The following is a 12,377-nucleotide window of genomic DNA, read 5'->3' on the forward strand; positions in this document are numbered from 1 at the left end:
AGTCACCGGCTACTTTTAGGACGCTGGCAAATGTTGATGTCGTTGAAATGTCGAATGGACAGAGAGAAAACGACTGTCCTATCATCCAGCCTGCAACCCAATAACATGATCCCCGAAAAAAGACCGATCGAGACCGAGCATTTCTTCAGCCCAGAGAGGAGTTGCCGCCTTTAGAAAAATAAGTTTGTATCTCTTCTCTTATGCTAACGACGCTGATGACATATGAGGTGGTTGAACCTAACGATTAGAGATCGAGACGATTGGCAGGCTTGAAATACTATCGTTTTGACAAGTTAGTGCAAAAAAATGGGTGGACATCCACATACGAGGCGACTGCTGGTGTCGAACAGATGAAACTCCATCGACAGCTAGTTGAAACATTACATAGATGTTCAAGGACAGCTGTAGTCTTCAGATATAATCCTTCATAAGCCGTACTGTACACCCAAATCCTAATAAGGCTAGATGGATGTAGTAATACCTCAGCATATGATTACGCAAATAAAATAAATGAGATGATCTTTGAACAAAAGTTAAAATACGTTCGGTATGATGAAGTTAAAATAACTTTATATATATATATAATATAATATATATATATATATATATTACGCTTATATATTGAAAACTAACTGTACATTTGACCGTAGACATGAACCAGACTGAAGCTTCCATTTCGTGTAAAGCATCATCCATGTCATGGTCAAACATATCTACCTCCGCGCAAACCACGCAAACACAAGTGCCCATCGATGAAAGTCTCCTAAGGCTGTACCATCGCATGACGTCAACATGACACTTCTACACCCGGTTGAATGTTTAGTCATCACTAACATTTAAACATGTACACATTGATCGCTGCGATTCTTCACTCGTTTTTTGCTTCCTCGATCGAGAAGGGAACAGGTTTAGAGGTTTAAAAAAATAATATCTATGTGTTCCGATAACTCTATCCCTAAAATCGAACTCATTTATCTTGGATGGGTGACAATGGTAATCAACGATCAGGCTCATTCCTTGTCAGTTACACGCACACAATCACCGCACAAAAAAAACAAGAGAGAAAGGAGAGACTGCCATCAGTCGGAAGCGTGATTTAGAAGAGTCTCTAGATATTCTTCTTCGCGGAGTCTTCTGATCCCGGAGGCCCTGATACAAATACAACAGAACACAGATATGGTAGGCTTTCACACAGTTCGGCGCATACTCACATACGCTAAGTCAGTCTGTACCTAATCGACTATATACTTAATAGATCCGAGTGAATGCTCTACCTTTTCCAAAGCAGTCTTTTTCTTTTGAGCAGAATCTCTCCGCAGACTGAGCACTATGGAGCTCATCTTGCTTAAGAATTATACGTATGATACAATAACATAACGCTGGCATAAACATGATATGAATTCGCGATAAACTTACGTGATAAACGGACGTGTCTATTAGATGTGAGATAAATTGCTAAATTGAAGTACCTCCTCCTATCTGCCACGTTGCGTAAAACAGAAGCGCTCCTTAAAATTAACTTCTCACCGTAATGTGCTTTCCATGAAGGTTCCCTCGTGTCGTTCGAGAGCTAAGTATCCCAGTAAACTCCCTGCTTCTCTGGGTTTCAATTAGGAAAGCTATTACACACAACGTTGTGGCAGTATACCAAACCCAGAGCGAGTGGAAATATTTTTATGGTGTTTTGCAGAATGTCTAGCCTAATTTAGCTACCGAGTTCACGTCTCGTTTCACTCTGTTCTATGGCAGAAGGATACGGTATGAAATAATTTAAGGAATCTTTCCACAGGCATCCATGTTAGCACAGTTCAGGAGCAAACAGCAAGTGAGCTCATTTCCAAGCGGGTATGTTGTCAAAATTTCTACTTGGAGCCGTGTCAACGTTGCGGTCCAATACGATGATTTAGCCATTGTTATATATTCGAAGCTACGCTTATCGCGTTGCCATCAATTACTATTTCACCAATCAGTGTCGTTGTCCGTACGACGAACTAATAATTGTGTGCATCTTGTCTGTCTTTGCTTGTCCTGATTTCAAAAGATGGCCTTAGTAGGACATTTTCCACTCGAGTCCTGTCTCGGTGACTGTCGTGTTTCCCGTTGTGTCTTGTCGACCAGATCATGAAACAGGCCGGAACGATTGGCCCCTGTTTCAGCGGTCGACGGCTTGTCCTGAACAGCAAAAGTGGGCGGCATCAAAGACGGAGCTTCTTGTCGTCTGCCTAGGCGAGCAGCCGCCAGCCAGATCATCGAAACGCTGTCATCTGCTGCTTGTTGAGTGTGGGCGCAGGTCTGCAGCGGCGGCGGTGGCGGCGATTGCGCCGGCCTTATTCTCATGTTCGTTGCCTTTTTTCAGCGCCGTTCCCTCTCGTTGTCCTTCTACCATTTTACTTGAGCTTTTCATCTCTTTGGTCTTCGTCGGCTTTCCTTTGGCTGGTGTGATTTTCGCTTAGAACTGGCTGAATGATTGACGACCTCCGTCGATCGACAGGATAGTTCATATTTTTTCGCTTCTTCTAACTGGACTAACCAAGGTCGAGTGATCCGAAGGAAAGAAGCAGGAAAGGTTAAGGCGTCTGACGATTTGACGGTCTGACTGACGGCAATCACTAGACATGCGCTGCAGCGGGCGCACTGGCTGATAACGTCTCTAAAACCTAATTGGGAGTAACGCAATCAAAAAGGGTTAGTTCCTCGAGGTCATACCTGTTTCAAGTTTCTACCTGTGCTCCCTAAATAGTTATATTAATCGGAGGTGTGTATTCTAGCGCACCCGTTGGACTACGGATACAGAAAAACTTATACGTCTATATATATATATATATATATATATATATATATATATATATATATGCGTCTTATACAAGACGCACGTGTCTCCGAGAATGCCCCTGTTAACTATATACGTTGCATGAAACCTAACACGCACTCGACATTGATAATTGCTATCATATGGGTTTGGCTAGAAAATTATACTTGGATACTTTATACGCAAATGCTTCTTGTGTCGGTAGCTTTTTTTCTGAGCATTCCTTTATGTTTGTCATTCGACCTACATCTCTGCTATACATTTACCAGCACTGTTGTTTAAATAATATACAATGAAGTAGTTTACATCAGTTGTAATGCTTTTTCGCGTCAATCTGCTACTTTCGGACATCGAGACATGTTGTGCTAGACAAGATCGGAGTCTGTTGATCTAATTGGTCACAGGACAATCAGATCAACAGGGCTCGGATGACACAAAACATTCCCTGGATAGGTTGAGGGTGCACGCTACATGAACTACGCTAGTTTTGGTGAGAAACGGGTGCGCGATGATTCTACAGAGTACTGAGCCAGTTAGTCAGAAAAGCATATCCCGTTCCTTGTTGAGACACGGGCTATCCGTCTTATCGTCGAGGGCATGAGAGTTTGCTTCTGCTCTCTTTCTATGCCCCAGATCCTATTTCTCTCCTTACATGCTCATTTATTGACTAAGCTGTTGGCGGGTAAGGCCTAGTCCATCGCAGCCAGGTAGCAGCATAGGTTCTTCAGGACACTTGAACCTAACATGCCTCTACTATTTGCTCCTCGAGTCCGTCTTCATTGAATTTCACCTTTCACCCTATTACAGTACGCAGTACCATTCGGAGTATGGGTCGCTTAGCAAGTTTGCAACGAGTTACATGGAACCGCTTACAGTCGAACACGACATGACACCATGCAAGAGCCAAACTTCAGAATACACAGAGTATATGTATCATGAGTTCTTGTAAATATTTGTTAATTCGTGTTGCTGCACGGACAAAATAGGGCTTGTTACCCAAGTCGTTTGACTTTCTAGTTTACCTTCGAGTATGGTAAATGAGAGGCCAAGGTTTATATTCTGTAGAGTTACGCGGAGATAGCTGGGAGGGCAATTGGGGATGTCTATCGTTAAGTTCACCTGAACAATACGAACTGATTGGTTCCGCCCTTTGAAAATGATCTATGTCTAGTGTAGCTGATGTTTTTGGTGTCCTATAGAAGACTGTGTTTACTTATTGGCACCAGGATCATGCTGACGTACATACAAGATATCATGGCGTCAATGCTCTACTAGCCAACATGCGCGTTAGCTTCATAATCGAACACAATCGTAGCAGTGAAACTAGCGAAACATAGAAATAACGTCATTGATGAGGTCTATTTGTGTTTGCAGCATTTTTATAAAATTTCTCAGTTATGGAGCGGAAACAGTGAATAGATTTCCTCGATGTATCTGTAGCAAGAAATAGTATATTAGTAACATATATTTTGTTCTCTATTATCATTTCGGTTTCTTAAATCCGCATAATAAAACCTAACGCAATAATATCTAATTCAGCTATCTTCTTTAAATTTTTGAGATTTGCTTTGTTTTACAATATTCGGTCATCATCGTTCATACTGCACACCTAACGTTTAGTTCTGCGCAATATAGCGGTAGGCGCTATATGTACCCTTATGAATGATACCCATCTGTCTGATTTCAATCTATAGCAAACTTTATCGATGTGCATCTTTCAAACGTCAGCCTAAGGCAAATAGCGACTCGGAAACAGAGTCGACACTTGATCTATGAAGGCTGAGCTCCTGACTCTGTTTCTGGATTCTGGTTCGGTTAGTCGACTTCAACCCGTCTCCTCACAGGAGAATTCGGCTCGCTGTTTGATCTAGTAATAGTGTTCCGTGTACATTGATGGTGAAAGCTATATGATCGCACAGTAACGATGACATCGAGGTAACGCAGCAGCCGTGATTAACAGACGGCCAGCCCGAAACATATCAAGCTGAACCGATATATCGGAATAGGCTCTTACGCATCGTCAATTTTAGTCCTGCTTATTGGCCGTCCGTATCATTGGCTCACTTCTTTGTTCAAGGAAAGACACGGGTTTCTTTTCGTATACTTTAACATTCTTCTGATTCAGTCCCCTCGGATCCGCGGATCCAAAAATCGTATTTATAGGGGTGGCACCGGTGGTCACTGAACCATGAAAGTTACGTCAACTACAGCTGTGTGCAAAAGTTTGTGAGCTCGTCCGCCAGGTACGCAGCGGGTCCATTTCCACGAGAGCGTTATGACAGCTCTATAGGTCGGAGCACAGCGCAGAGCAATGGACACAGATGAAGACATATTGCTTAAACAAATTTGTATGGATGAAGCAAAGAAAATGTCTAAGATTAAATAAGACTAGATAAATGATTTTACATCATTGTCTTCTTGAAATAATGAGGAGTAGCTTTCCAACTGAGAATTAGTTTTTAGCTAAAAATGCATCCACTTAAATATTGAATGTAATTCGACGTTTGTCACATCATTGTTGTGATTGTAGTTGACGAATCTCTCACAAAAATCTATTGCAATGTCAGCGAACATGTGGAACGTTCTGCCTTGTCTCATAGGACATCCTTCTATATCTCTCAGCTGTCTACTTCAATAACATGACTGCTGACGGTAACTGTAAATGTTCGACGAATGAGCTGACTGCAATGCGTCAGAACAAAACACATAGTAACCGAGAGAAACAGATAATAGAGCTCAACACCACACTACCTATAACGATTCGGCTGGCGCCGATGACGAGATTTGTCTATCTCGTTGTTTCGTGTTTGAACAACTTGGCTTGATTTACCCTGTTCCGGCGAAAAGATCTCTCACACTTTAGGCGTCAATGTTGCTAGTCGCCTATCCATCTCGATGCGTTTTCTATATTTTGGAAGTATCTGTGCGAGTGCCTTTCGGCTCACTGGATAGATCAACTGTCACAGTGCTAAGATAGGTGGCCAAGTTAAATTATGACAGGACATCTGTTTACCAGTGCGTCAACGAGCATTACACCGACAGGGCGATGGAAGAAGCCCCACCATCGCAGTTAACTACGGCGTCTTCCGTTTGTCATCGCGATAACTACAAAGAACCATAGTCCCACAGGTAGAGTGGCAAAGGTTAACCATGCGCGACCATGAGCCACGAGATGTCACTCCCGTAGAGCTTTTCGTAGGTTCTTGGCTACGCAGCCATGTTTTGAGTTAGGCCACCTCTTCATTTCCCTCTTAGGGTATTTGTTTTCCATCGTGATATAACAGTCCTTCCTAGCCTTTAATACATTCATATATTGGATTATTGATAAAGTATTCACCGTTCTAAACCGAAATTGAAGAAGGTATTTTTCATATTCTAAAATAATATTACAAAACTAATTATGTGCCATTTTTGTCTATGACCAATAAGAACTTCTACGGTTTTATATGGTTTCTAGGCGAAAAATGATAATAAGTGATTTCTACATCCGTCCATTCGAAACTAAGCTAACTCCATTGCAGAAGTTCTCTAAACACCGAAACAGATAAAATTCTGATAGTGCAAGATCCGGACTGTACGGCAAATATATTAAGAGTTTTATTTAAGTTTACTCAATTTTTTGCCAGATAGCTAAAAAAAAATATGATCGGGCATTCTCGTGGTAAAGCTTCACTAATTCTGATCGATCTTTGCGAGTTGCTTGCTATAGTCTAGTTACAAGCTGGTTGATGGTAGAGGTTTGTATCGATCGTTTAACTAGACCGCAACACTTGATAATGCACGATTCCTTTCCAACCCTACTAAACAAATAGTGTCAGCTTCTTTGGCATCAGTCTGGGCTTCGCCATAGACTAGGGGGCACATTTTTTTTTGGATCCACTTTTGATGACCTGTAATCAACTGCTTTAGGTATGGATAGAGTTCATTGCATTTCTGTGCAGTTTCTATGTCTAGTATGTCTAATATGATCTAGTAAATCTCTTGGCGTCATTTCGATCAGAAGCCATACATGATGCTCGTGTAGCCAACCTTCTTTAAACGGTTCAGAACCGTTTGGTGATGGATGTTTAATTTTTAGCTCTTGTTTAACTTCTGTGGTGATTTCATCAACTTTTTTCGTAATTGGCCATACACTAAAAAGAGCATCTTTTACATAAACATTTTCAGAACAAAAGCGATAAAAACATCTCTGAATAACGCATTCTGACCTTAAACAGACACAGATGTTTTTTCATGGATCTGTTCAGCGTTTGTGCCTATCTAATTATAAAATTGTAAAATATGGCAATTTTTTGCGGAAATTTCACTCTCTATGTTAAGTCTAAAAAAAAACCTTTCCACAATTTTAACATGTCTACTAATGCTAAATCTCAACTTGTAAATGGCGCCCAATCCACATTTGAGATACGTAGCTCTAAGGTCATCTAGCTAGAAGAACGGTCTAAACCTTTTCGGCAATATATATATACATTTGTATATATATAGCTTTTGGGCCAACACATTTGAGTAACGCAAGTGACGCCCTCGCCATCTCTAGTACGCTGTTGCAGGCCTAATAATAAGACTCCAATATCTACAACAGTTCCTAATTGAACAAAAGAAATAAAAACATGCAGCTGTAAAAATTTTCAACTTCTTTTTTCAACGAGTATCTTTTAGTGAAACTCACAATGACAAGAAAGTCTGGAACACGTCGATTTCCAACTACATAATTATCCAACAATATACCGTTGCTGTTTATTCTGATTTTCAGAGAGTTCCACCCTGATGACCCAAACACGTTTATGAGCGGTGGCAAATGCGAAACATATCGAGGGACAGCTTGTGCGCATTACCTTATAAATCAGACTGTGTATGTTCGGCCTGGTTTAAGTATGGCCTCTCTTGAAGAAAAACTCGCTGGGGTACTGACGGTCGTTCGAACTTCACGCGATGTCACCCCCGAATGCCTCAAATTCGCTTTCCCCTCGCTCTGCATGTTCGCTTTTCCGCCGTGCGATAAGACAGTGCATGAACACAAGCCTCGTATGGGTAAGTTCTTCCTAGATGACTTGCTATACATGGATAGGTACATAAATGACGAATCGATAATAAATGAAACTTGTTAGAAATTGAAGCCGAGCAAATTAAAATATAAAATAAAAATAATATTAAAAAACTCTGTAATGAAATATATGGACGGTGACTTCAAAGCCTCTCATATCCGTATCGGCGTCTTTTTTTCTATTTTACGGATGCTTTTTGAACTTTTGTGCTGCCAGGTGCTTAAAAAGTGTACACTTCTAGTCTTTTGAAGTGAATGATGCGAGCCTATTCCGACATCACAGACTAACATGTTGGGATGGTATATATCACGAGCTTTACATTTTAGATATACATAGGGAATTCTGCGAGAAAAGATTTAAATCAGGGATATAATGCACGTGTGTGTATGCTGGATATTTACAGAAAACTTTTGCACATGTGTCTTTTAGCCGAAAAATAATGATTTTAAACATTTCTGGCTGGCAGCGCCGTAATTAGCTCACTTCATAATAATAATAATAAGCGAAACAGTTAGTGACTGGTAAGTCTAATAAGTGCTTTTCTTTTTTAGTTTGCCGAGACGAATGCGAATTGCTGGAGGATAATATATGTCGTATGGAGTATTCGATTGCCAAACGCCACCCAGTGATCGGAAGAGCGAATATTTTACCTGATTGTAAGAAGCTGCCTGAACGAAATAGCCCTGATGGATTGAACTGCCTCGGCCTAGGAATTCCGCTGCCGACGATTATTCAGTTGGATGAAGGTACGCTGGTGCCACTGGCGCGGGCCCTGTTGACACTTCAGTGTTGCGAAGTCTTGCGTCGAACTAAATAACGATGTCGTCGATTGAAATGCGAATCTGTCCGCGCTTTTCAATAGCAATTCGATTTGTTTTCAGTGGCAAGCTTCAAAAAGATTTATATCTGTATCTGAGCTGACCTACAGTCGTTTCGAGCAAAAGTGCTATGACTTACAGTGTGTCCACTTGGTAAATACATGAACACTACTTATTGCACCTAATTATATATATAATTAATGTCCCGTAATACGCTTAAATCGAGTATTTTCATTTGCGCATTCGAACTCTTAGACGAAGGGTTAAAAGCACGTAGCTCACTGTGTCAGCGCCGCATTTTACAACCATAATCTTGTATTTTGCTTTGGTCAGCGAATCGCAAATTTTCGTTATTCATGGCTGTCTCTGTTGTTACCGTGGTTGATGTCAAAACTAGTGGACGGGACGGATCTTCCTCGCGATTTATCGGCTCCCCAAGCGGTCATAGACTACAATCAAAACTAGTGTGGCACTTAGACATAAAAAGAAAGAAAGCATAGGCAGTAAAGGCACGCTATATCACTCTTCAGTCTTAGTATCAACCCATGTCAACACGCTGATCGGAAAAACTAGCGGACTAACTGGCTGCTCTATGTGGAACCAGTTAAATTCGGACTCCTATGCAAAGCGATGGAAGGCCTCTGGTGCCATGGCCCATAAAAAGTGCTCATTTAAGCGTGTTTTCTTCGTCATTGAACTTAACGTCATCAGCCAAAAACACGCATTTCCCCAGTGAGTTAGCGCTACGAATGGCTTCTTGCTGTTTCTGTTGGAATTAGAGGAACCACTTGGATGCTCTGGAGGTAGACTTTGTTCACAATAGACTATCGCGGATAGTTAGAAAACAGGTATTAACTAAAACACATACTATCCGCAGTATTCACTCACGATCACTTCGGTATGTTTGCACGAATGAGCACTGCACAAACTCTTAATAGCAGTACTAGCTACTATTAATGCACGATCGTATTGGACGATTAATGCCTGTCTGATTAGCAAAAAGGTGAGACTGCGTTTGCTGTCATGGACGTGCAAGTCGTGCTAGCCGTTGAGGCGAAGGTAAAGCCCCTCATTGTTCTATTCATAGAAGCCAACTCGTGGAAGCAAATATGCGATTGTACAAGAGGTGCAACAGCTGGAAGTAAGAATTATTGAGCTACTATAGAACGCAAAAGAAGATGGCGGCCAATGAATATGGCATGCTCAAATAGGCACGTGACTTTCTATATAAAGCACAGGCATAGATATGCCACTTACACATGCCAAGCCTGCTTTTGTTAATATAAGCTAGTTTATTTTATTTTATATATTTAGTTTAACTAGAGGTTACTACAGGTAACCTTTCAAGCATAAGACTGATACGTAAAGCTCGTAGGAAAAAACAAACAAGTTCTTTTTATTTAATTCCCTAATGCTCTATTATAATACTGTATACGCGAATATGTCGTGCGATAAGTATGAATCTACTATGAATAAACCAGCGTAAAAGCATTATCGAACCAGCTTTCAATTTGTATGTTGTGAACTCGTCTCATGAAAACTATCGCGACCATATTGCAAAATGAAACGATCTAATTTGCGTTATTTTCGTTGGATTATTTTCAGATCAACACTGCTATGAGGGTAATGGTGAGTCCTATCGAGGCTCGGTCTCAATGAGCATTTCCGGGCATCCCTGCCAACCCTGGCATCACCAAATCCTCTATTCACGGGTGACCGCCCATGAAGGCATTCTCGGAGGACATTCATACTGCAGGAACCCTGATGGGTCCAGAGTTGGACCATGGTGCTTCACTGAAGTCGGTGGCAAAGAGGCTTGTAACATCCCGAAATGTGGTACGTATTGGGCATACATAGATTACCACCTAGTTGGCAATATTTAAGCATATCGCCGACTGTAATTTACGTTTTGTGTAATTAGTATTGGTGAACGCAAAAAAACAAGCGAAAATATTGTATATTAGACTATGAGTTGCCCTCGATGATGTCTAATGGATTCGTTACTCCTTATTAGAACGCATTTCCCGTTAGTTAGTATCATAACAGATGTGTTTATCGACATTATTGTGCATGCATTCAAATTTTTCAGCGGATTACATGTGGCTCTACGTGGTTGTGCCGAGCGTGGCAGCTGTAGCTCTGATATCGCTTCTTGTCTCGGTATTCTGCATCAAGCGGCGCACGTCATCCAAACCCCCTCCGTCCTCACTAGTTAATAACTCGCTTCAGGCGCTTAAGGTAGCCAAGAATGGATCAGCGGCTCAGAGCAGAATCAACACGATGGAGCTGAACAAACTTTTGCCTAGAACTCAGGTGCGAGCACCCGAGTTTCCCCTGTCATCGATCAAGTTTATCGAGGAATTAGGCGAAGGAGCGTTCGGCAAGGTCTACCGTGGTTCAATCATAGGCTATGATTGGTTAGCAACGCAGCAGCCGACGGTGTTCAATAATCGCTTCCTGAATGGCACGCCAAATGGTGAACTGCCAGTAGCTGTCAAGACACTCAAAGAGAACGCATCACAAAAGGTTCAAGATGACTTCCATCGTGAAGCCGGCCTTATGGCTGATCTTCATCACCCGAACATTGTCTGCCTGGTCGGCGTTGTGACCAGACAAGAGCCTATGTGTCTGCTTTTTGAGTACATGGAACATGGCGACCTGCACGAGTACCTCATTGCACATTCTCCAACCCGAGCGGACTCGATCAATCAGACGTTGGAATTCGCCGATTTTCTCCATATCTGCCGTCAGATCGCCGCTGGAATGGAGTTTCTAGCAGCGCATCACTATGTGCATCGCGATTTGGCTGCACGTAACGTCCTTGTCGGTGAGAATACGACTGTGAAGATTTCGGACTTTGGACTATCTCGCGACATTTACTCGTCGGACTATTATCGAGTACAGGCGAAGAGCCTCCTGCCGGTTCGATGGATGCCGCCGGAGGCTATCCTGTACGGCAAGTTCACAGCCGAAAGCGATGTATGGTCGTTTGGTGTCGTTATGTGGGAGGTATTCTCATACGGCTGCCAGCCGTATTATGGCTACAGCAATCAAGAAGTTACCGAAATGATTCGGGCACGACAGCTACTGGCGTGTCCTGAGGAGTGCCCATCCCACGTCTATTCAATGATGGTGGAGTGTTGGCACGAGGTGTCCGCACGTCGGCCATCATTCTCTGAGCTTCATAATCGCCTCTGCACGTGGCAAACGATGCATTGTCGAAGCGTCAGCCAGGGTAGTAGGAGTCAGTCATCTACCACCAACTCGACTATGCTCAGCCAGCAGCGGGTTAGTATAAATAGACAAGGAGATATATGTAGATAGTCACATATTGACATAAATCTCTCTTATATAATAGCTATATAGACAAATCGACACAAAATGGACGATGCTGTCTGTGAGTGGAAAGCTTGCACTGCGCACGTTGGTCTAGTGATCTCAACTGTTGTGTGATGTCTGCTGTTGTCTTGCAGAGAGCAATGGACACATCCATGGACCGCTGTTCCACCCCAAACAGCCACGTCTACCAGCATTTAATACACGACCCTAAGGCCTAACAATGGAAACCTTAAATGTGGATAAGTAGGATGACACAAAGACACGCCACAAGTGTGAACCTAAGAGCAGGCGGACTACGCCCCAGTCTTGTAGAGATACAGTGTGTCTAAAGACGAAATGTCCACAAATATGACATGAGTTGTGCAC

General features: G+C 42.2%; 1 protein-coding gene and 1 long non-coding RNA gene across 2 annotated transcripts in view; one reads left to right on the forward strand and one right to left on the reverse strand.

Moving 5' to 3' along the window:
- The window catches only part of LOC111260299 (tyrosine-protein kinase transmembrane receptor Ror), a 96,616-nt gene extending 84,247 nt beyond the window's left edge, over window positions 1-12,369 (forward strand). Inside the window, exons 5-9 of the mRNA XM_086968263.1 lie at window positions 7,524-7,840; window positions 8,406-8,657; window positions 10,236-10,508; window positions 10,762-11,960; window positions 12,146-12,369. Of these exons, the coding sequence (XP_086824389.1) occupies window positions 7,524-7,840; window positions 8,406-8,657; window positions 10,236-10,508; window positions 10,762-11,960; window positions 12,146-12,229 (2,125 nt within the window). The 3' untranslated portion in view covers window positions 12,230-12,369. The remainder of the gene's footprint in view (window positions 1-7,523; window positions 7,841-8,405; window positions 8,658-10,235; window positions 10,509-10,761; window positions 11,961-12,145) is intronic.
- LOC111260301 (uncharacterized) lies at window positions 549-6,068 on the reverse strand. Its single transcript, XR_002680266.2, has 3 exons — window positions 5,640-6,068; window positions 1,417-2,657; window positions 549-1,149 (listed from the first exon to the last, which is right to left on the reverse strand). It is a non-coding gene; the product is annotated as an uncharacterized LOC111260301 (long non-coding RNA).
- Window positions 12,370-12,377: the final 8 nt, after the last annotated feature.

The sequence above is a fragment of the Varroa jacobsoni genome, unplaced genomic scaffold (genome assembly GCF_002532875.2).
Source record: "Varroa jacobsoni isolate VJ856 unplaced genomic scaffold, vjacob_1.0 scaffold_426, whole genome shotgun sequence".
NCBI lineage: Eukaryota > Metazoa > Arthropoda > Arachnida > Mesostigmata > Varroidae > Varroa > Varroa jacobsoni.